The following is a 26,233-nucleotide window of genomic DNA, read 5'->3' as shown; positions in this document are numbered from 1 at the left end:
ATAGTTCAGTTTCTATTAAATCTTCTTTTCCTAAACTTAATATTTTAATTATAACACTCAGAACTTAACTATGAAACATGTTAAGCGCTAATGGAAGTGTCACAGATCATTGTTGCCAATACATTACAAATTCTTCAGATCCAATGGCTAGTATCTGTACAGTAATGAAATGAACACAGAATTTAAAGTTTGCATTCTGTTAGTCATACATTTAACTTCTAGCTCTGACAACAACCAAATAAGCATGTCACACAATGCCCTAAGACTTTTCAAAGTAGGGAACAAAATATTTACCTTACAGTGTGCCTGTAATGATTAAATGATTAAAGGATTAAATCTGAAAGAGTACAGCACATGTAACAATTTATAAAACATTGGTTTTATTCCTTTTTTATTTCTCTGAGTACTAGATACAATGTTGAGAACATAACCCTTGCAATAAAAACTTTCTAAACAGTCACTAGACTTAAGTTGTATGGCTAATCTTGTTTGTCAACTTGACTACATCTGGAATCAACTAAAGCCCAAGCAGCTGGGCACACTCATGAGGGATTTTTCTTGACTGGATCATTTAAAGTGTGAAGAACCACTCTAAATTTGGGCTACAACTTTTAGTAACAGTCCACCAAAAAAAAAAAAAAAAGGGAAAAAAGAAGCTTTTGCTTTTTGCACACTTGCCTTCACTCTCACTAGCTTTTGCTTTTTGCACACTTGCCTTCACTCTCACTAGCAAGTTACTCTATCCTGTTTCTCAGACATTACTTCTCTGGTTATTAGAAACTATTTCTGCAGGATTTCAACATCGACTAAAAAACCAGCAGCTTTCTAGGACTTCCCTGGGACTCCTACAACTAATTAGGACTGCTGAGACATGCAGTCGCAGACTGAACAGCTACCAGATTCTCGGCTTTCCGTTGGGAGACAGCCATTGCTGTACTACCTGGGTCACAGGCTGTAAGCCGTTCCAATATGCCATACATACATACACACGCACTGTAAATTTCATCTCTCCTTCAGTCTATTGAGAAGGCACCTTCATTCACAGTCCGTATCTTATCTGATAAACAAATTAGAATAAAGGTCAGATGTAGGTGTCCATGTCCTTTAGTACTTCATGAGTTTCCATTTGCGTGCCACTGGGTACATAACAATGAAAGTACTGGTCCTTATATTCTAAATCTATGAAAGATGAAAGCTGTTTGCTATTACTAGATCTTAAATATTCTCCAAAGACACGTGTTGTATGCTTAGTCTCGAGCTCCTGGGAGATGGTAGAAACGTTAGGAGATGAGCTGTGATGGGAAGCTTTAGGTTCTTGGTACCATATCCCTGAAGGTGGTTACAGGACACCCTGCCCTTTTCTTTCTCCCCACCCCCCTTTGGACATGAAATAAATTGTTTTACTCTGATACATGCTTTCATCTTAAAGCAGTGCCTCACTGTGAACTAAAACAAAAGAAAAAAATGCAATAATATTAGTAACAACAACAACCAGTCATGCAGAATAACCTCCAATGTTGTGAGCCAAAATAAATCTTCCTGCCTTCAGCTGCTCTTGTAAGGCTTTTTTTTTTTCCACAATGGCAGGCTAAGTATGTAATACACTGACTAATGTTAATATTCTACTATGATGGGAGGGAAAAGAATAACATTTAAATGATAGAGTATTGCAAGTTTTTTTAAAAGAGTCATTTTATTTTTAATTATGTGTACAGTCGGGGTATGTTCCAATGAGTATAGGTACTCATGGAGACCAGAGGTATCAATTTCCCTGGAGTTGGAGTTACACGCAGTTTGAGTGACCTGACATAGAGCTGGGAGCTGAATTCAGGTCAGTATACTGCTAAATACTGAGCAATCTCTTCAGCCTTGAATCACCTAAGTTTTCATTCTCACATTTAAATACCACTGACTCTAAAGGCTTCATTTTCTTATCTAAAAAAAAGAACATATACAGTATGTTCTCAGATATTCAAGAATAAACTATTAAAGTTATAACATATGGAAATTAGGATAAAAGATTAAATTACTTCATCTAGAATAGCCCAGAGTAGTAAATGAGACATTTTTGTGAATAAGATAACCAAGAAACAATGATAAATACACACATACATATATACACAAACCAATTTGAAAAAAGTATAGAGGAATAGTTTTGGATGAATGAATGAATAGATGAATGAATGAATGGGGAAAGAAGTTTAAATATAAATTAAAAGACCAAAGAAAATTATATAGTCAAATAGAATAAAGACAAAGAGCAGAAGAGCAGCAAAGTTTTCAGGGAGTTATCAACAGCTCAGCACTGTTGAAGCATAATTGCAGGGCAGAAGAGGCATAGAGAGGAATTGAAAGGAGAGGCCAGATTGAAGAGATCCTGGTATTACACATTAAGGAAGCTGGATGCCATCCAGTAGGCGATGAAGATCCAAGGCAGAGTGTTCATGGGGGATGGCAGAGTTACTTAGCATGTAATTTTAGAAAGATCACTTTGACAGACAAGTGAAGGAGGAACATGAGTGGCACAGACTAGAGGCAGAGAATCGAGCTAAGAATCTGTAGCAGAGACGAAGAGTGACCCAGGAAGACAGCTGAAGTCATACACAATCGGCTCAAACGTAAGAATAAAACCAGTGGAACTAGAAATACATTTAGAGTGTGGCAAAGATGTGCAGGAAAGGAAAACACAGGGAATAATTCAGGTTTCTGCCGAAGCAGAGGCAGAACTGAAATACTGAGTAACAAGGGAAAATAGGCCTCTGTCTTGAGGTCAGCCTAGGATAGTTATAGGCTAGAAACTTACAGGTGCATTAACTTACAGTGAAATTAATATGACAACATAATTTTCAGGAGAGCAGCTTGGTCTAAATACATGAAAAAGTGGAAATAAGGTGCAGAATTTGTAGCTAAAAATCCAGGTGTAATGTACAAAGTGTGACGTCCTTAGCCAGATGTTTATAAATATTAGACACTATACAAAGAAAACAAGGACAGAGAGAAACCTTAAAGCACAGAGGGAAACATCCCAGAATTTTGTACTAAATGCAGCCTTATGCCAATATAGGCAACAAATTAAAATCAAAAATTAAGTCTAAGCTTAATGATGGGTTTTAGCCAAATATGTTACCTATGCATTTGAGGAAAAAGTAAAGGCAAAAAAGGCCACTTCAGTGTTCTGTTTCTCCTGAACCAGGTCATAAATCTAGTAAAGACTTTCTGACTTTCCATAAAAGTAGGTCGTAGTTCCACCTTTAACAAGTACCCTTCCTCTTCCTGGAATAAATGTCTTTATCACCAAAGACAGTGGTCAAGAGAAAGTCTTCAACAAACAGGCCTTGCTCTGTCCTCCCCAGCCTCTAACCATTAAATTAAAGCACATATTTCCCCATGATTATCTACCTCTTCTTAATCTCATGCCTTGAATCTCACCACTAGGGATAATGAAACAAAGGGATCTTCGTTGAGTTTGAGGGCAGCCTAATCTACAAAGCAAGTTCCAGGTCATGCAGGGCTACAAACTGACACTTTGGTGGAGGAACCCAAAGCACAAAAACATACAAGTCTTCTTTGAGTCTTAGTTTCCAATGTCTAGATAAAATTTATGCTAAGCAAACGTGCACGTTTATTTTTCTTTTGTTTATAGGGTCTTTAACCATGAACCTAACATAGGAAGAAAAATATGTTTACTTTCTTCTCACATTTGATACAAGACGGCCTCTGAAGAAATCATCAAAAGCGGTTTCAATCAAATGGCTAAGAAAAGAAGGTAGACTACAGACAGTAGCTAAGAAATGGATTCAGCTAGGTGTGGTGGCGCACGCCTGTAATCCAGCATTCAGGGAGGCTGAGGCAGGCAGATCTCTGTGATTTTGAGGCCAGCCTGCTCTACAAAGCAAGTTCAGGGCAGTCAAGGCTACACAGAGAACCCTTGTGAAAGAAAAGAAAAGAGAAAGAGAAAGAGAAAGAAAGGAAAGGAAAGGAAAGGAAGGGAAGGGAAGGGAAAGGAAAGGAAAGGAAAGGAAAGGAAAGGAAAGGAAAGGAAAGGAAAGGAAAGGAAAGGAAAGGAAAGGAAAGGAAAGGAAAGGAAAGGACAGGACAAATCCATGAGGGCAGGCCTTTTGGAATTTTTATTCTTGATACTGCAGACTGAACCCAGGCAAGGCCTTATGTATGCTAAGCATGTACTCTACCACTAAACTACATACCCAGCCTGGACAATGTTATTAAGAAGGTATGAAATGAATATAATGAAGATGGAAGAAAAAATCCTATTTCTGTAAAATTTTATTGGAAGTCCATATACATGTACACATGTTTTTGAACGTGTCCACACATATACACATCAGTACTTGTATGTGCACATGTGTGAAGGCCAAGTGTCACCTTCCTCAATCACTCTCTACCCTACTTTTTGATGTGGTCTCTCACTAAGCCTAATCTGGCTGGGCTAGCCAGGCCAGGAGCTCCTTGAAGCAGTCATTCTCTGCCACCGAAGGCCTGGGATCAAGGTATGCACTGCTGCACTTGTTTTACATGGCTGCAGGACAGCCAAACTCAGGAACTTACATCAGCACAATAAGCAGATAACCAAAGGAGTTATCTTCCAAGCTGCCCATGAAGGAATATTTTTGATTAGCAGAAAAATAGAGGACTCAAATTATAGCTATCAATGAGATGTATAATATTTCTTAACATATCTTAGGAAAACCTTGTAATCATTTTTAAAGGTTATTCAAATTCTTTTAATTTTTAAATGTATTTATCTATGTGCATCTGCTTGTCTATATGTGTAACATGTGCATGAAGATGCATACAGAGGCCAAAAGAAGGTGTTAGATCCCCTCCAATTAGAATTAGAGATGGCTATGAACCAGTCAGCAATTGCTGTTCACTGCTGAGCCATCTCTCCAGCGTCTTTGAGAACAACAATTTACTGGGGGCCAATGCAAATGGGGAACTAACTACTAGAAAAGAAAATGAGCTGTGTGGGTTTCTTCCATTGATGCCTTATAAAAGCTTTATCACCCTCTGCCTGTAATACCTCCACCTCCTCCTTTGTTTGAATGAGCTTCCCATTTACTTAATAGTCCAGGGCCTGCTCAAACTCCACCTTACAAAGCAGCAGATGACCAGAATTCTGAAGAAGGGAATGTTAAGATCAGAGTGTAAAAACATGGTCTACCCTAGTAATGCTCAGAGCTTGTGCCAAAGTTGAAATTTGAACCATTTCTTTCATTAGTGTCTTTTCAATGAAGGTATTATTTCCTTAATTATGCATATTCTTTAAGGTTATAATAAAGCTTTACAAATAAAAAGAAAAGTAAAAATAGAGTCATAAGGTAATAATCCTGAAAATTACGGATTCAACTACAACCTTACCTATGAGAGTCAAGTACCAGGAAGTACTTGGTTATGCAAGCAAAAATTACAGATGTCAACTGCTATTTATTTTGCAAAGAAGCTGTCATTCACTAAATAGAATCTTTCTCTACAAGTACACATTTATTTCAGCCTCTGCCAGTAGAAGTGTTAGAGCAGATGTTGGCAGACTGTGACATACAGTATGTCTTTAAAACTTGTTGGGGTGTGAAATTTCGTAAGGTCAAAAAATGCTGCATTTTGATCAGCAGATAGATTTTTTTTCGGTACTTTTCTAAATTATTTCTGAAAAACCAATAGAGTTGCTAGTAAAATGGAAAAACTCTTCAGGCAGGATGTGGCAATTGTTTAAAAGATAATTTCTTTAATAAACAAATGTCCAGCCAAAATACCCACAAACTGAAATATGTATCTTAAAGAAATGTAAAACCCCACAAAATACTATCCCAGTTGTCAAAATATTTAATAATTTACTTACCAGAGCCATTAATATATAATGAACATGATTTGATAGAGAGAAGGCTATTTTTCTTAATATACACATACACACACACACACACACACACACACACACACACACATATGTAATTTATATAAAGATAGGGAACTTTTATTTCAAAGAATAAAAAATTCTCTACACAAGAAATTACAAATATGAATGCAAAGGTTTGTAAAATATGTTCTCAGGGAAGTTCTGGGAGAAGTACCCAGAAGGGAAAAGAGCATGACCAAATATGTTGCATATAAAAAAATTATTTAATTTAAAAAAATGTTTAAAGTTAGTATTCTTCCATTAGTTGCAACTCCATATTCTTTTAATTTTACTTTAAAAACAAGTTTGAAGTCTTTATATACTAAATGAGTTATGTAATACTTAAAAAAATATTTTCTTTCTCGGATTTTGTATTATAGCCTATGACCATATGGGGGGGGAGGTCGCCGTCGGTCATAGACCTAGGGGAGGAGAACAGGGTGAAAGCTGGAGGGAGGGAGGGATGGGAGGATAAAAGGGATGGGCTAACAACTGAGTTGTAATCTGACTAGAATAATAAAATCAAAATTAATTTTTTTTTTATCTTGACACTGTAGACTCCATCTAGTCCTTATATATGCCAGTTTGAACTTGATTCTGAATAAACACAAGAAAATCCTTTTACTGGATCAGTAAGTATAAACTGAGATAAAAAGCGTTTGCCACCACACCCTGCTATCAGGGTAACATCTTACAACCAAGTTCATAGGTTCTTATTTATATTTTATAAAGAAAAACTTAAGTTACACAGGTGGGCAATTATATTTATCATATTCTACTTTATGTATGAAAAACAGTTAACTATATTGTACTGCATGAGATTATAAGTCCCTATCTTAAGGAGTTGGAATTTCTAACAGAGTTGGTGGTTTCTTTGCAATTAAATGTAAACCTAAACTTTTGCACTGATTCCTCAGATATATTAACATACCTCACACACAGAGTCAGCAAATAAATGAACCTAAGGTGAACTTACAATTGTTATTAATCACTTACTTGCCACTGAAAAGTTGTTGAGGGGATAAGGTAAGTCCACATCTTGAGGTTTCTCTTTGTAGCCTATGAATGATCCATCTGTCTTCAAAAGGAAATATCTTGGCCTCCAATTTTTTATATATTCTCCTACAAGGAGAAAACATACATGTCAATGCCAAAAGGAATTAACTTTTACATAAAACATAAATTATGGCATAACATATCCTAAAACACTGGTCTCCATAATTTTAATGAGACCATTTTCTTTCAACGTGACATACAATAGAAAATAAGTCTACAATGAAGATTCAATAAAAACCAAAACACTTTGTTTTTAATGATCCATATTTTTGATTATTCACTTGCACTATTATTCCTTCAAAGAATCATTCCTCTGAATACACATTTTGTTCAGTTTTTCACTTTACCAGATGGTTGCTGAAGGATATTTTCAGCCATTTTAGGAAGCCCTGCTAAATCACCCACATAGTATTTATCAATTTCAGAGAAATACACAGTCCATTTTCATGACCAATAATACTGCTTTTGGGGTTTTGAGTTTCAAAAAAGGGGGAAGATGTTAATCCCTTTTCCTTTTTAAGACAAGGTCTCACTGCTACATAACCCATGCTTACCTTAAACTTAATATTCTTACCTCAGCCTCCAAGGTATGTAATTATTATAGGGTACATTGCCTTGTTAAAAATTAACCGTAACTCACTCTTTATAAGAAAATAAGCTTTCACACAATGCTCGTGAACAAGTCACAAAGATGAAAGAACTGAGTGAATAATGCTCAAAACCATGTCAAACTTACATATAGAAACAAATGCAAAACAGTAGTTATAGAGAATGATTAACAATAGATAAATGTATACTTTTATTATATTTACAAATAAGCTCCTATCTATACGCCATAATAGGCCCAAATGTGAAATAGCAGAGGTAATTCTGTGACACCTAAATAGCTCAATGGCAAATCAAGCATAGCAGTTCACACCTGTTTTCTCAGCAAACAGGAAGGCTGAAGTGGGAGCATCACCATCAATGCCAGGCCATCCTGGGCCACCAACCAAAATTGGTGACAGTGGTATGGAGTGAGTGAGGAAGGGAGGAAGAAGGAGGAGGAGGAAGACAGAACCATGTGATCATCTGGCCTCATTCATATATATATATGTATATATATGTGTGTATATATATATGTGTGTGTATATATATATGTATGTGTGTGTATATATATATATACACGTACCTATTTTCTATTTTCTGAGCCAGTGTGGCAGCATGTAATCCTAGCACAAGGAAGGCAAAAGCAAAGAACCAGGGGTTTAAGGCTAAGCCCAGTCTTTAATAAGAAAAGCAGTGCTGTACAGCATTTCTCCCTACCTCTTAAATATAAATAGCTAGACTTTTCAGTTAGCATATTCAGTCTATTAAAGTATATTATTCTGATTCAAATTTAAGGGGAGATAGAACTCAAGAGGGTAACTGAAAAAGGAGAGGAAACTCAAATAGCTATGGGTTTATTTATGCAAATTGCATCTCGAATAACTTGTAAACTGCATGATTTCTAAAATCATGCATTAGTCATACAGGTATTTGTTTACTGATTTAAGCAATTTAGCTTTCAGTTGAAATGTTTTCTATAGTTATATTTGTTATCACTAATCGATTTCATTAAAAAAAGAAACCTTTTTAAATATATTTTATTAATTTACTCATATTACATCTCAATTGTTATCCCATCCCTTGTATCCTCCCATTCCTCCCTCCCTCCCTCCGATTTTCCCCTTACTCGCCTCCCCTATGACTGTGAGACTGAGGGAGACTTCCTCCTCCTGTATATGCTCACAGGGTATCAAGTCTCTTTTTAAAGTACAGGGAAGCTTTAAAGCTCATAACAGTAGACATATTTTCCAAAATTCTAACCTTTGCTCTTGGGGCTCAGTTTTCATTATCTTAGCAAACACTGCCAGTCTCTCTTTTACTTGCAGTTCACTCTAGCACCCCCTGCTTACTACCTCACCTGACTGACAGTCATCTTGACTAAAAGATTCACGCATGTGTATGGTTGGACAAAAGAAACTTCAACATATACACACACCTGATGCCCCCTCTACTTTTACTAAAAAAGTTTCTATTCTTAGCAACCACATAATTAAAGTTTATAAAGCCAGTGCCCTTGAGTTCAAAGTTCCTATTCAAAACATAAAGTAGTTCCCATGTTGACTGCCCTCATTATTTGATTCTTCTCTATTTAATTATGCATTCCTATATAATTTTACATTATTAGATGTCAATCTCTAATTAATAATTACCATTTAGGTTCCAAAGGCTGTTGTAAACAAGAACAGATTTATACTGCTACAGTACATGTTTGTCAAGCTAAATAGTGATAATTTCATAATTGTACCAAACATAAAATGAAACAAATTCACTTGAAAAATATAGAAAACAGAATCATTTCTTCTGCTCTGAAACAGAATGAAATAAATTCATTTGGAAATGTAAAATTAAAATTAAAAAATTTTGTTCTAAACCTAATTTTCCTTTAGCAGCTTACATATTTACATGTTCAGGTGAGAGTAAATAAAACATCATGACAAATATCTTGTATCTTTTAAAAAAATAGGGTAACTTTAGGATTTAAGATATTTGATGTGGCTTACAGTAGGTCTTCAAAGATGTGTGAAAATAAGTCTATTACATATTCCTTAAGGAAAATATATTACACCCAGACAGAAGTAAACTTATTTCCAAAGAAAAAATATGGAAAACAGAAAATTTCTTTCACTAATAAAAAATACACAGTATTCTTGAAAATATTTTATTAATAATTTTGAATTGATTCACTTACTCAGCAATTGAGCTGTTCACTACACTGAAATACAATATCAATTTTTTAATCAAGAGTTCTAATTTACTTTCTGCTTAACTGTCATTTTTCATCTATAACAGAAATGAACTTACAGTATATTCATTTATTTACTGGCAGTTCTGGGTGCTGGGAAAACAAATTGGAACCCCTCCTTCATCACCACCAAAACCCAAACCCAATATTCCACCAGATTTCAGATATGCCTAATAAACATCTGGAGAAAGGAGCTAAATATTTTTCTGCAGGGGAAAGAGGGAAGGGGGGCACAAGAACCTCTTTTTATAGGTTTCCACAAAAATTCTCAAGAAACTTTTGTATTTTAGCATGGTGTGTTGGCCTTGCTAAATATGCCTTTTCTAGTTACAAAACTGGAATGAGTAAGTTCTGCCTCTAAAGAATGGTCCTAAAAAAAAAAAAAGAATGGTCCTTACAGAGGACACAAATTCAGCAAGTGAGTAGACAACAAAGAGAGCATTATCTCTTGGCACTTTTGCTAGGCAAATAATAGAGGAAGTTTCCCAGCCTGAAACAATGCAAAAAGTTAGTTTTCATGACTCCCTGGCATGGAACCCAGTACAGTGGAGTCTAAGTACTACTTTGGAAGAACTGTTCCTATGACTTCAAGAGTCCCATGGGCCTTTTCCAGCTGATCCTGGAAAATGAACTCCAATACTTCTGCCACCAGTACAGTGATTCCAGCAATCAGAGTTCAATTAAAACAAAACAAAACCCATGTCATAGGCTGTTCCATGCAGTAGAAACGGAAAATCTTGGATTTTATGGGGTTATATGCCTGGAACAAAACAAAAACAAAGCAAAATCATTCCTGTAATTAATCATTAAGACAAACTACTAAGGAGCCATAAGGTTTTCCGTTGTGATGTTGCCATGTGTGTGTGCATGTGCATACCAAGGGGTACATGAAGGCCAGCAAGAAAGACCTCAGGGTCTCTCTGTCTCTGCATCCTAGACACTGGGATTTCAGGTCTGAACCACTGTGCTCAGATCTTGACATGGAGACTGAGGGCCTGAACTCAAGCCCTTATATTTGTACATCAACTACTACAGGGACTAAGCCATGCCCCAAGCTCCCTTAATCTAAGCTAATACTTAATACTTCTTGTCTTACATGAGAAGCATCTTCATTCTAAGTTAACACTCAAAAATTTAAAACCAAGTTGTTTCTTTTGTATTTATGGCTCATGAGTCTCAACTAATTTAAAAGATAGCTTGTTTATGATTGAAACAAAATGTCAAAAAGACACAAAATATTTATGGACACTCAGTAATATGCATTCAAATTATGTAGGAACTCTCCTGATAAACCTTCAAGAATCCCCGTAGGAACAACTGAGTAGTCTCCAATACAACGTTTTCCTAACTTACTACTATAAATGGAGCTTCTACTTCTTTCTTACCCTTTTTGACAAGAGGTTATACACTTTGAAACCCAGTGTTACTAAATAGGCAGGGTTTGCCTACTGACAGAGGTGCTCTCGGTTATATGTCCTTAGGCAATTTTGTCGATATGCAAACATTATTGGACAAATCTAGATCATACATCCTATCACATCCCTAATTCTTTTGCCCATGTGTATAGTGTATGTGCATCATCTATAATATGATTTATCTTGTGAGCCTGGCCTTCTACAGGAGGATCCCCATTTGCTAGTCAACTGGTCCTTTAAGAATTCTTAGCTATTAGAATTGCTTGGCCATATGACCTTCAGTATTGGTTTCCTCTTAGATTTCCAGGAGCCAAGAGGATATAAAACAGCCAACAGATGATAAGAAAGGGAGACCAAGGAGAAGTGAGAAGAGAAGGCAGTTGGGGCAGAAGATATTCTTAGGAGACAGTTGAGCCAGGAAAGGCTCAGCTGAGGTGATAGGCTACAAAAATTGTTATAGTTTGGAGCTGCTAGTATTGGGGAAAGTGAGAGAAGGGACTGTTTGAGCAGACTTAGAGAACTGAGGGATGAACAGTGGGGAGAAACATCTGAAGGGGCTGGGCTGGAAACCAGAATGTCTAGGAAAGAAATTAGATGCAAGGATTCTCTCCCCCTTCTCCCTCCCTCTCCTTTCTTCTCTATCTCTCTCTCTTCCCTCTATCCTTTTCTCTCTCTCCTATCGAGTACTGGGGTTGAAAAAAGGGGACAAAGTGTGGAAAAAAGAAGAACCCACAAAGTAACAAAGACAAGCTACAATAAATAACCTGTTTCTCCTAAGGATACAATGAATAAAACAGGATTAAGTCAAGACCAAGATGAAATGATGTGATCAAAGCCAGAATAAATAAATACAAGTTACTAATGACCATACAAAGTGCACATTTTACAGTATACATTTTTAATTAAGTAGAAGTGACTCTAAAATAATGATTAAAAGAAAAGCATAGTACAGAAAATATGTAAAGACATTAGCCATTAAATTGTTATCAAGTATTATTTATTTTATTTTATATATAATTATAGCATATTTTTGCACAGCCAGCTCAAAAGATTTATTTACACCAAAGTAACTATAACCACATAAGTAATACATTTTACAAATATTACATTATTAGGCAACAGGAATTTTGCAGCTCTATAATCAATATTAGGGGGCCACCATTCCATGTGTTGTGTTCTACTTTCTCAAAAGGATTCCGGCATTTTTTTAGTTTTGTAATGAGCTAAATGATAGACTTACAAAAGAGGTATAACCCCCAATCTCTGTAACTTGTGAATATTACCTTATTCAGCTAAAGTCTATCAACTTATTTAGCAACAGAGGCAATGAGGTGGAGATTTTTAGCACAGCTTCTCCTGGATTATCTGGGGGACCTGTGTTAAACTTTAAATCCTCTTAGAAGAATAGATTTGACAGAAGAGTGAGCATACCATGTGGAGTAAAGGAGGAGGCAGGTGACTAGGGGAACAATAACAGGAGAGCCAGCACAAACTAAAAACTGACTGGAGACACGAAAAGCTACAAGAAATTAAAAAACAAAATTTCTCCTAAAACTTTTAAAGGAAGAGTAACCCTATTCATGTGTTGTTTTCTGTTCCATGATTGTGACAGAAAATTTCTGTTGTGGTAAGTCATTATTGTTGTTACTTAATATACCGATTCTAAAAAACTAAAGACACCTTTTATATACACTATAATCAAAGACATGTTTAAACAACAAGCACAAAAATAAATCTAATGATCCATTAGCACATTAGCATGAGCGAGGATACAGCTGTACTTAGTCAATTACTTGTAAATGCAAAGGGAAAATTCCAAGCCATTCTTATAAGCAGTAGAGAATCCTATTTATAAACTGTAGGTTTGAAAAAAAATGTTTTTTTAGAGTCCTTCATTCCATTAATAGTGACAGTGGTCTGCCCTCTCCCTTAAGGTGGATCTCAAGCTGTGCCACTCATTAGCTAGCCTTCTTTCAATCTCTCTTCGGGCCTTAAACTCAGAGATCCACTCGCCTCTGCCTCCTGAGTACTGGGATTAAAGGTGTGAACCACCACATCTGGCCCTAAATCAATATTTGATGATGCTAGGTTTGTTCTTGTTTCCCAAAATAATCACTTTACATCCCGATTCCAGCCCCCACACCCCTCTCCTCCGAGTCCCATGCCCCGACTCCCCTCCTGCCATTCCTGCATCTCCTACTTCACAGAGAAAGGGAGGCCCCGAATTGGGACCAATCCACCCTGGTATCCCAAGTCACTGCAGGACTAAGCACATACTCTCCAGTCTGCGAGGAGTGACAAGGCAGCCCAGCTAGCAGAAAGTGACCCACCAGTAGGTAGCAGATTCAGAGACAGCCCCTACTCCTAGTGTCACGGGGCCCACAAGATGACCAAGCTGCACATTTGCTACAAACGTATAAGGGGCTAGGTTATGTCAATGCAAGCTCTTTGTGAGCCACCATGGGACCAGGTTAGATTACTCTGTAGGTCTTCTTGTGGTGCCCTTGACCCCTTAGGCCCCTTAGGCTATCCTTCCACCCTTGCCCACTCTTCCACGGCACTCTCGGAGCTCAGCCCATTGCTTGGCCTTGGGTCTCTGCATCTGTTTCCATCAGCTGCAAAGCCTCCTAGAAGATGGCTAGGCTAGACTCCTGTCTGCAAGCAGAGCACAGCATCGTCGATAGTGACAGTGGTCTGCCTTCTCCTGGGGAGCGTCTCTCAAGCTGGGCCACTTCTCTCAGTCTCTGTTCCACCTCTGCCCCTAGGCTTCTTGTAGACAAGACACATTTGGGGTCAAAGGTTTTATGTGTGGGTTGGTGTCTCCCCCCTCTGCTGGGAGTCACACCTCGCTATAGGAGGTGCTGACTTCATGCTCCTTAACACCTACTACAAATAGTCCACATAGGGCTCCTCCAAAGACACTCAGAAGCCTCCCCCATCCCAGAGATGCCCCCCACCCCTGGAATTCTATTCTCTCTGTTTTTTTTTTCTTTTCTTTCTCTCCTCCTCCTCCTCCTTCTTCTTTCTTCTTCTTCTCCTCCTCCTCCTCCTTCTTCTTTTTTGAGGGGCGGGGAGGGTTTTGAGACAGGGTTTCTCTGAGTAGCCTTGACTAGCCTGGACTTGCTTTGTAGACCAGGCTTGCCTCGAACTCAAATCGATACACCTGCCTCTGCCTCCCGAGTGCTGGGATTAAAGCCGTGCACCACCACACCTGGCTCTCTCTCCTGTTCTCCTCTTCTCTCTGCCCACCTGGTTCCCCCACTCATTTTATCCTTACCACCCCATCTGCCACCCAGTTCCCTCCCTTCATCTACTTCAGATGTCTACTGTATTTCCTGTTCTGAGTGTGATTCAAGCATCTTTCCTTGGGCTCTCCTTGGCTTCTTTGGGTCTGTGGATAATAGTATGGTTATCCTGTACTAAATGGCTAATATCCACTTGTAAGTGTGTACATAGCAAGCGTGCCTTTCTGAGTCTGGGTTGCGTCACTCAGGATGATCCTTTCTAGTTCTATCCATTCGCCTGCAATTTTCATCACTTCCTTGTTTTTAATAGCTGAGCAGTATTTCATTGTGTAAATATACCACGCTTTCTTTATCCATTCTTCAGTTGAGGGGCATCTAGGTTATTTCCAGTTTCTGGCTATTACAAATAAGGCTGCAAAGAAAATAGCTGAACAAGTGTTATTGTGGTAAAGTGGAGCTTCTTTTGGGTATGCGCCCAGAAAAGGTATAGCTGAGTCTTGAGGTAGATTTCCAATTTTCTGAGAAACCTCCAGATTGATTTCTACACTGGTTGTACAAGTGTGCAATCCCCACCTGTAATGAAGGAGTGCTCCCCTTTCTCCACATCCTCACCAGCACATGTGTCACTGAGTTGCTGATCTTAGTCATTCTGACAGGTGTAAACGTGGAATCTCAGAGTTGTTCTGATTTGCATTTCCCTGATGACTAGGGACATTGAGCATTTCTTTTGTTTGTTTGTTTGTTTAATTTTGTTATATTTGTTTATATTTCTTTTTTTACACATACATTATATTATTACACATAAACTAAACTACATATAGCAAGAAGCAGCAAAAAACAATCATGAAATATATAACTGTTACACTCATAGTGTTCTGGCTATTTGTATTTGGCAATCTTGAATAAAGCATCCTTACTCTCTTGGTGAGTCTAAAATTCTGAATGAAAATCAGTATCTATCATACCTCATCTCTATCAACTTAAAACATCTATCTACACCTAAAAATATCTTAGCTCCTCAACAACTAAGCTTAATTGTAAGACTAAACTATCTGGTCTTCAACCCCATCAGAGACTTGAGAAGGAATAAAACTTAATTGCCTGAATAAACCAGAATAAGTGCAGGTTACCAGCTTCCAAAATGAAAAAATGACTGAGACAGTTTGCTGCCTAACAGTCACCCAAAACTCTCCATAATGTTGGAGCATCATCTTCAGCCTTCTGGCCCAATATATCTGACAGACATATTTGTGAGGCAGGAACTACTGAGGACTTGCTTATCCTGTCTTGGCAGAGTTTGGCCGTCGACTCTGCCTGCATCCAAGCTTGCCCATTTTTAGGCAGATTTCTGTCTGTGGCAGAAAAGAGGGTATTTTGCCCAGTGGCTGGTTTGCTGCATTTGAAACCCTCTCCAAGGAGGTTCTTTGATGGTCATCATCTTCTCTGAGGTAGGCTGGGTGTTGCCAGGAATTAACCTGTCTTGCTGTCAAAGAATCTTTAAAATAATAAAAAACATCTTCAAATGCCACATACTGTAGGTCGCTGAGGCTTTTGAAGACCTTATCTAACTATTTACCTTATATATCTATAGAATCCTATCTATCTGTTAAACCTAGGATGTATATTCTTGTGATAAAAAGACTAGTAATTTTATGACCATGACTTGATTGCAATTCTTAATTATCCCAAACAATCTTTCAAAGTATTGGAAGTAAACTTTGTATTATAATTGAGTTACATGGGTATAATACCTCGTATCAGAGTAGAAACATAAATAATGTGTGTGAATCTTAAATTTGAATTCCATACCAATGTATCAAAAGTTAACTTATTTTACATCAATATACAAAATTCTACACCAGTGAGATAAAAATGACCTTATGTGAGTAGAAGGCCTTAAGTTGAGGAGTAGATTCAATAATTTTTTGTCCTATCATCCCTATATATTTCTATATTCCCCTTTTTTTTCAACCCCTATCTCCATACTTATGCAAGAAAGATAAAGGGAAAGAGAGACATTCCTGAGTCCAATCTCGGTTTTTCTCAGTAAGACCAATAATAACTTACAACCAACTCCCAGTGGAAATGAGCATCTGTAGCCCAAGAGAACAAACAAACCCTACCCAACTCCCCGTAGGGGAGATGAAGCTTCCTTCTCTTCAGGTTTCTTCTGGCTGATTTGGGGCAAAGAATACCTTTGTAGGGGCCCAGATAAAATTGGGAAAAATGCTTAAACAAGCCAGAACAGCCTTTGTGGTCCAATTTCTAAATGTTGAGAAATCCCAGCCTAATAGGAGTCCTGTGTGATGGTACTGTCCTAAACACTGGACCAATTGGGATTAGAAGCTTTCTTTGAAGCTGTGCTGTTGTAATGAGTAACAACTGAAGCGCTTGGGACTGGAGCATGAAGAATGAAAGATATCAGCATCCACTATGCTGAGAGTGCTTCTCAGTCTTCAAGATTCCTCTGTAGAGAATTCTGTTTCGTTCTGGATCCCACTTTTTAACTGGGTTATTTGGATTTTGGTGCTTAATTTCTTAAGTTCTTTACATATTTTGTATATTAGCCCTCTGTCAGATGTGGGGTTGGTGAAGATCTTTTCCCAATCTGTAGGCTACCATTTTGTTCATTTGACAATATCCTTTGCCTTTCAGAAGCTTTTTAGTTTCATGAGGTCCCATTTATAATTGTTGATCTTAGAGCCTGAGCTATTGGTGTTCTGTTCAGGAAGTTGTCTCCTCTGCCAAAGATTTCAAGACTCTTCCTGCTCTGCTTGCAGATAGGAGTATAGCATAACTGTCTTCTGAGAGGCTTCATTAGGCAGCTGATAGAGACAGATGCAGAGACCCAAGGCCAAGCAATGGGCTGAGCTCAGAGAGTGCTGTGGAAGAGTGGGCAAGGGTGGAAGGATAGCCTAAGGGGCCTAAGGGGTCAAGGGCACCACAAGAAGACTTACAGAGTAATCTAACCTGGTCCCATGGTGGCTCACAAAGAGCTTGCATTGACATAACCTAGCCCCTTATACGTTTGTAGCAGATGTGCAGCTTGGTCATCTTGTGGGCCCCTTGACACTAGGAGTAGGGGCTGTCTCTGAATCTGCTACCTACTGGTGGGTCACTTTCCCCTAGTTGAGCTGCCTTGTCAATCCTAAGCAGCAGAGTATGTGCTTAGTCCTGCAGTGACTTGGGATACCAGGGTGGATTGGTACTAATTAGGGGACTGTCCTTCTCTCCAAGGAAGGAGAGGTAGAAATGGGAGGATGGGGACAGGGGGTGGGAGCAGGCAGAGAGGATGGAGGGGGCTGGTATCAGCATATAAAATTATTAAATACATGGAGAAAAAAAATTTAAAGTCCTGAATTCCACAGTGCAATTCTAGAGTTGGAGTCTTTGGCAACTTTCTTATTAATAACTTATTTCCTGTACTACAATAAACAATCCCAATGGTTTTTAGTAGATTCTCACTATTTTTAAAAGGGCACAAATGACAATTCTGTTTTGTCTCTCAGGATGTTTAAATACCTATTTTTACCTAAAACTGTTGACAGCCTATTCAAATGTACCGTACTGGTAGTAAGGTAAAAATGCATTCAAACCAGGCCTCCCAGCATTGCTCATCTAGCACCAAATTACATTCTTTAATGTCTTCATTTTAAATTGGTCTACATTTTAAATGTTATTTCACTATCATTAGTACTTAATTAAAAAATAATCATTGTAGTTTTTAAAAGCTGGAGTTAAAAGAAAGTACCATAGTAGGAATCAGGGGCATATATGCCTAGACAAAAAACAAATTTAATGTTCCAACAGCCTCTGATCAGTATTTGCTTGGAGATATCTATATTTGTTCAGATATCTAACTGTAAAAGATGCTTAAACATAATCCAGGCTTTTGTTCTTAAAGATCGATTGGAGTGATAAATATTCGATTCTGTTTAAGGTTAGATTGTTTGGAAGAAGCTGATAATAGTTCTAGCCTATGAAAAGCAGAAAGAAGCAAGATGAAAAGATGTACCAGTGGAGAATACTGCATTCATACTCATAAACGGAAAAGCTATCTGTTGCCTTAATTGAAAATCTCCTTGGAATACACCGAGAAAATGTTCCACCACACAACAAGGATATATGCTCAACCATGTTCATAGCAGCCTTATTCGTAATAGCCAGAACCTGGAAACAGCCTAAATGTCCCTCAGTTGAAGAATGGATAAAGAAACTGTGGTACATTTACACTATAAAATACTACTCAGCTATTAAAAACAAGGAAATTCCGAAATTTGTGGAGAAACGGATGGGACGAGAGATGATCATAATGAGTGAGTTAACCCACAAGGAGAAAGACTCACATGGTATATACTCACTCATAATTAGGCACTAGGCCACGAAAGTCTTCACTTACCAGGAGATTGGGATAGATGTGAGGACATCCTACTGAGACTCTAGGTAAGAGAAATATAAGAGATGGGGACATAGAACGACCCAGAGGGTCCTAGAAACCTACAAGAAGAACATCATGATGGGTGGATCAGGGCCCATGGGGGTCTTCTGAAACTAACCAAGGACAATAGAGTAGTAAATATCGAACCCCTACTCTGATCTACCCAATGGACAGGACATTCTTCACAGTTATGTGGAGAGTGAGGACTGACCTTGACATGAACTCTGGTGCTCCATATTTGACCACCTCCCCTTGGTGGGGAGGCCTGGTGGCACTCAGGAGAAGGATTTCAGGCTACCAAGAAGAGACATGATACCCTATGAGCATATGCAGGGGGAGGAGGTCCCCCTCAGTCATAGACCTAGAGGAGGGGAATAGGGTGAAAGAGGGAAAGAGGGAGGAATGGGAGGATACAAGTGATGGGATAACAACTGAGTTGTAATCTGAATAAATTGGTAAAATTTTAAAAAGAAAAGAAAATCATCAGTCAGTCTATTTTATCAATACTCAGGAGCCACATGCTGAGGTGAAAAACCTGCTCGATCAGAGAGGCAAAGAAAGTACTTGAGGTCATTTTCTTGTATTTCGATTGTTTTTGGGTTCTCCGGGTTGCTTTCATTGGGATTGCTGGGATCTGGAGATGGCAAACTGTTTTGGCTTTTGTTTGTGTTCTTTCACTGTCCTCTTGTCATTTTGGTGTCTCTGATATCATAATGAGTGAATTCACCCAGAAGCAAAAAGAGTCAAATGGTATATACTCACTTATATAGAGACACTAACCCAAGGGGAATGTCCCATGAAAGTCTTCACTTACCAGGAAAGTGGGTCAGGGGGAGGGGGGGGACATCCTAATGAGACTTTAGGTGGGAGAATGGGGGAAATGCATGGGAGAATGGGGGAAATAGAAGGATCCAGAGTGTCCTAGAAACCTACAAGAAGAACATTATGACACGCAGATCTGGGTGCAGGGGTCCTGCTCAAACTATGGCACAAGCCAAGGACAATATAGGCAGTAAACTTTGAACCCCTATGCAGATCTAGCCAATGGACAGGACATTCTCCACAGTTGAGTGGCGAGTGGGGTCTGACTTTCATGCGACCTCTGGTGCCCTATTTTTAACCACGTCCCCTTGATGGGGAGGCCTGGTGGCACTCAGAGGAAGGATAGCAGGTTACCAAGAAGAAACTTGATACCCTATGAACATATACAGGGGGAGGAGGTCCCCCCTCAGTTACAGACATAGGGGAGGGGAGTAGGGGGAAAGTGGGAGGGAGGGAGGAATGGGAGGATACAAGGGATGGGCTGACAATTGAGATGTAATATGAATAAATTAATAAAATATTTTAAAAACTGTTTGAAAGTGAAAAAAAGAAAGAAAGAAAGCACTCAGCTGACTTTCCTACTCAACTCACAACCCAGTGGAAAAGGCTTAAAAAAATCTCACTATCTCAGCTGACAGCCCAGGAGGAAAAGACCAATGAAACCAAGGCCAAAGACTTGCTAGCTCAAGGCCCAAAAAGCCAAAGGTCACAGAGCTGAGGAGTTCAAGAGCTGAGGAGCTAAAATCCCAAAAGTAAAGCTCAAGAGCTAAAGCACTAAAGACCTCTTCAACTTCTACATGCTTTCTTAATTAAATACCCCTCAACTCAAAGTCCCTCCCTACCCTTTAGTCCCTGCCAGCTGGTTTCTTGCTCTGCCTCTTGACCTAGAGTGAATCTTATTAAATCCTGAGTACTGATAGCTCTTGGATTAGAGATGTGTGTAAGGCTGGCAGAACCACACCTTAATCACCTATTTGCAATAAACAGAAACTTCTTGGATTAAAGGTGTGTTAGGGCTCAATCACAAGAAACTGGGATTTACAGTTCAACCCCAGGGATCACAATGGCATCGAACAGATTTACAGTTCACAATCTCAGGGATCACAATGGGATCAAAGATACTGTAACACCTACCCACAACAGTCTATACTTACTTGGGCTAGGCTAAAATAATAATAATAATAATAATAATAATAATAATAATAATAATAACAACAACAACAACAACAACAACAACTAGGTAAATAATATTGACCTTATTTTTAAAATGCAGATCAAACGATTTGATATAATTATAGCACTATTTTTCACAAATCTTATAAATTAGCCATTTAGAATACAACTATCTAAACTCATCATATTAAAAATAATGCTATTTAAAATATGGGATAGGGCATTAATTTACATTCATATTTTCCAATAGAAAATTAAAGATCCTAGTTGCTATCAGTGAATAATTTAAAGCATTAAGGATATATGTGTGATATTTCTATTTAAGTTACCAGTGGTCACTCCTACTTATGTATCAAATGTTGCAAACTAAGCTTCAGGAATTTTTTGGACACATACATACATACATGCATACATACATCTTCATCATTCTCTCGGTGGCCAGGCATGATGGCATACACCTGCAATTCTCGCTCTGGAGGCTGGGGCAGGATTGTGTGTTTGATCCCATCTTGAGTTACATAGTAAAACTGACTTCAAAGAGAAAAAAAACTCTCTATGTTAAACACTGTAATGTAATGGCTCGGAGCAAGATTCTGGGTCACGCAGCTGATATGTGAACCATGATTATGCCACTGCTTAACTAAAAGAACTTACCCTCTTCACATATCAACTGGAAAATTAGAGTTATTCATAGTACCTGCCTTAATTATGAAAGGACATGATACAGAAACTCTTAAAATACTGCTTACCATATAGCAGGTATTAGACTTTGTTATTAAATGGAACCATTGCTAATTAATAAAATGTGTAATTAGCAATGTACTTGTTCATACAATTAGAAAACATTAATAAATGTATGCCACCAATCAATGTTTAGAGCCAGGTATATAAAACTTTTTAAATATTTATTTTCATTATTTTTAATACATATGTGGGGATGGTATGTGAATGGTGAATGTAGGTACCCACAGAGTCCAGAAGAGGACTTAGAATTGCTGGACCTAGAAACAGGATATTATAAACAGCATGACCAGGGTGCTGAAACCCAAACTTGAGTCCTCTGAAGAACAGTGCCTTTGAAAGCATGTTTTTAGAATTTAGGGGGAAAGTGTAGACTGGTTTAGTTAAAAAAAAAAAAAAGTGTTGTGCAGCTGGCAAGATGGCTCAGTGTTTAAGAGCTCTGACTACTCTTCCAGGGACTCAGGTTCAGTTCTCACCACCTACCTGGTGCCTTACAACTATTTGTAACTTCAGTGTCAGGGGATTTAATGCCTCTTTATGGCCTCTGCATTTGTGATGCACAGGCATACATGCAGACAAACCACTCATATATAGAAAATGATGTCTTAACATTATTTGAAATAATTTAGTATTCAAATACACATAAGTACTGAGAATGTAAAATGGATTATGCAGGTATATCAAACCCTCATTAAAATTTAAGTCCATTAAGAAACAGTAAGAACGGGATGTCAGAAGTGAAGAGCTGAGAAACAGTAGTGAGGAATGAAGCTGTGCTCTGGAACACATCTGCAGCTTCAGAAAGTCAAGAGGCTGAAGAAAGAAGGTCCCTTGGACCAAAAATTTGAGGTCAGCTTGAACCAAATAGTTTAGGACATAGACATACTCAAACTCTAGTTTCCTAAATAATAATGTATTGACACATTTCTAACAAAGAGCAGTGGTATCACTTTCTCTTACTGATTCCTTTGACTATGTTTTTTCCTTCTCCTCTAACTAATCAGTGCAGAACTATGGCATCTATGCAATGTCTTTAACCACATTAAGTAACAGCAACATCTCTGATTCTGTAGCATTTCCAAATACCTATACATGTGCCTGAAGAAGAGAGTACTTGATTCTAATTGTCTAGGAGCAACTTCAGTACAGCATCTTTCAACATTTCCACACACTCTTGCTGCTACGCTGAAGAGGGGGAAGCACTGCCTGCCCTCCTCGCTCAGAGGTCCGCCTGCTCCTGGACTGACAATATAACCGCTCTAATTGGCAGTGTGGAAGTTGTTTTCAATTGTGGTGATTCTGCGTTGTACTTTCAAGATGCCTTAAAAGCCTTCCAGGTATACCTATATTTCTCTTCTTTTCCATGTTTCTTCATGGTTATTTTGAGAAATATAATCAAGAAATTCTGCTTCCACTGCATAATGCATAAACTTGTTGTTTTTACATTAAGTATAGTTTTCATGCTTACTTGCTAAGTAAGGTTAGGATCCCTGTTTCGCTTGGAAGCTGATTCAATTCTTAAAAAGCAATCCATTTACCAAATACTGTAAACAGCGTTTCTCAACCAGTGAGTCACGACCCTTTGGGGGCAGTCCAACAACACTTTCACAAGGAAAACAGAAGCATATTATAATTGATAACAGGAACAAGTAACAGTTATGAAGTAGTAACAAAAATAGTCTTATGGTTGGAGATGACCAAGACATGAGGATTAGAAGTCACAGCATTAGGAAGGCTGAGAACCACTGTTGTAAGATGTTAGAGGACCAACGTTAACTTCTCTAAGACATCAGTGTGGCTGATCTGCCAGTGCTTTATCTGCAGTTTATTTAAATTTTTCCAGAATCTGAACAATTACCAACTTATTTTAAGCATTCTAGTATTTGTTTAATGATACTCAGCAACCTGGTGAATCAAATCCTGGAACCTATTGTTTTCAAGCAACACCACACTTTATACCAAGAAATAATACTTTTTAATTATTCCTTTAAACAAAACAATATCCTAACAGTCTAATAGTATCACATTTTACTGAGGAAATCAAGGGGGAGTGGAGAACACACAATGCTGCACATAATCTCGCCAACAGAAAATAGCATCCTGGCAATTTAATGAAGAATGAACCATGAGATTAGTTTACATAGAAGGAGATATGTTGTGGAGAATTACTCAATCTGTACTCAGCTTCCTGCTGGGTTAAATGTGAGCTAAATTATTATTTTCCTTTTACTTACGCCCTTGTATATTGTGAAAGCAGAGCTTTCTTTTTCTACATTATTACAAAAACTCCCCATTTCTACACCATAATGTAGCATTTGAACATGAAGTCATTTCTATGCTATTTTAATAATGTGGAAATGTAAAAAAAGTACTGCAAAGACAGTGGAAAGCAGATCTATGTGGGTTTAAGGCTTGCCTGGTTTACATAGTGAGTACCAGAACAGCCAGGACAACGTAGAGAGATCTTGCCTCAAAATAAAACAATCAGACATCAGACCCCCCCTCCCCAAAATAATAATAACTTGCAAAGAAATAGACTAATTCAAACATATAATTTCAACAGAAAATATTAATATCTATACTGTAAACATTTTCTATTTTTACCACATCATCCTAGCTACATATTTAAATGTAATATCTTACATAGAATTTAATTATAGTAGTAGCCTTAATACACTCAAATACAGAAACAATGTAATCATAACACAAAACGACTCATCATTTGATGTTCAACATCTAGGATAGGCTAAGAAATAACTACTTATTGAATAAATAAACAGGTTACCACTATTCTGCAACAATTATGACACTACAACTCAGGACATCTCAGTATAATACAGAACTGTGATCATTCCCCACTTCCCCTTTGGTATCTACTGTGCAAGTACTATACAACTGTAGAGCTTACTTTATCAGTTATGGGGACTGGGGAGTAGTTCAACCCCGCTGCCAATTTCACTCCTTTATAAAAATTAGTGGGAAGAATACCACTTGATTCTACACCATCACCAATGAATCTCTCCAATGATCAACTTCTAGCAGTATGGTACCCTAAAAATTACATATAATCAAGCCCATACCCTCTATCACTTTAACAGTAAATTCATGCCCTTCAAAATTCTCTCTTCCTTGTTGTCCTTAAACAAAAATCTAAGACGTTCATCTCCATCAGGTTACAAGAAAAAGGGGTAAGCCAAGGGCACAGAAAACATACAAGTCTTCAGCTAAACCCTGTGTTCACGTTTCACCCCAAGGGATTCCTTCACACAAATGAGAGGCAAGCATTTGCAACATCCTCACTGTAGAGACAGCCACAAGGAAACTGAGACAGAGGGGAAAACCAGTAGAGGACTGAGGCGATATAACAGACGGCTACATAAACAACATCCTTTTATCATCCTGCTCACAGTGGTTGTGAACCCAACTGTGCAGATTCAAATGACAGTTCTGTCACATACTACACTAAGTATGTGAGTGACACACTGGGCATCTCAGTCTCTTTATGCCTCAGTTTCATCTCATGGAAAATGGGGACAACAGTAATAGAAAAATAGATTGACATTTATAACGTACACAAAACATCTACTCACAGTAATAATTAGATAATCATTTGCTAATAAACTAAAACATTTTATGGTATAAAAAGAAAACAGTGTCAATGACTTAGGGTGGAGGGAAGGATAGGAAGATGCACAGGAGTTATGTATTAAATCCTTTTTTAAAGGCAGGTGAAAGAAATTTTGGGGCTAAGTGTTTGCTACAGAAGCATAAAGACTTGGGTTCGAGGTAGTTCCGTTTCCGGCCTGGCGTGTTGGCTTTTTGGTGTTTCCTAGTCGCAGTTGGTGGGCAACAACTGAGCCAAGATGTTGCGGAATCTGCTTGCCCTTCGACAGATTGCCCAGAGGACCATCAGCCCCACTTCATGAAGGCATTTTGAAAACAAGGTTCCGGAGAAACAGAAGTTGTTTCAGGAGGATAATGGGATCCCAGTACATCTGAATGGCAGGGAATCTGATGCCCTCCTCTACAGATTCACAATGGCTCTGACAGTCGGTGGAACGGTCTATGCCATCTATCAGTTAGCTATGGCTGCATTTCCCAAGAAGCAGAACTGACGTCATCATCCCAGCCTTCACACGGTTCAGTTCCATTCAGCGCACAGTGGACCTGGCATCTAATGAGTAACTGAGCTCTTCTTTGAGGATCAATACTTATTAACGTGTACTAACTGTCACCAATAAAGCAGTCTTTACCATGAGAAGAAAAAAAAAAAAAGACTTGGGTTCAGTCTCCAGAACCTACCTAAAAACGCTAGGCATGATACACATGCTTATAGGCTCAGTGCGTCGGAAGGACAAATGATCCCTCAGACTCACAGATCAGGCAGTCCAGCTCATCAAATGAGCCCCAATGAGTCACTTGTACCTCAAAAACTATGGTGAGGCAGAGTGATGCAGCAAGATACCTCACACTGACATCTGGCCACCACACACTCATGCAAAACCATATGTGAAAAAACTTAACTACGTTATTTACTATACTTGGTCCTGTTTTATCCACCATTCTCAATAACAATGATCCGGATTTTTAAAAAACAAAACA

General features: G+C 38.2%; 1 protein-coding gene and 1 pseudogene across 2 annotated transcripts in view; one reads left to right on the top strand and one right to left on the bottom strand.

Annotated features, from left to right (window-relative positions):
• AKT3 (AKT serine/threonine kinase 3) overlaps positions 1-26,233 on the bottom strand; it is a 212,387-nt gene that overhangs the window by 95,996 nt on the left and 90,158 nt on the right. Inside the window, exon 3 of the mRNA XM_084758568.1 lies at positions 6,908-7,033. Coding sequence (XP_084614694.1) covers positions 6,908-7,033 — 126 coding nt within the window. The remainder of the gene's footprint in view (positions 1-6,907; positions 7,034-26,233) is intronic.
• Positions 25,210-25,852, top strand: LOC311605212 (cytochrome c oxidase subunit 7A2, mitochondrial-like; annotated as a pseudogene). Its single transcript has one exon. The product of its transcript is annotated as a cytochrome c oxidase subunit 7A2, mitochondrial-like (transcript).

Source organism: Acomys minous (genome assembly GCF_964271855.1).
Source record: "Acomys minous genome assembly, chromosome: 1".
NCBI classification, from domain to species: domain Eukaryota; kingdom Metazoa; phylum Chordata; class Mammalia; order Rodentia; family Muridae; genus Acomys; species Acomys minous.
This window is presented reverse-complemented; position numbering and strand designations above follow the sequence as displayed.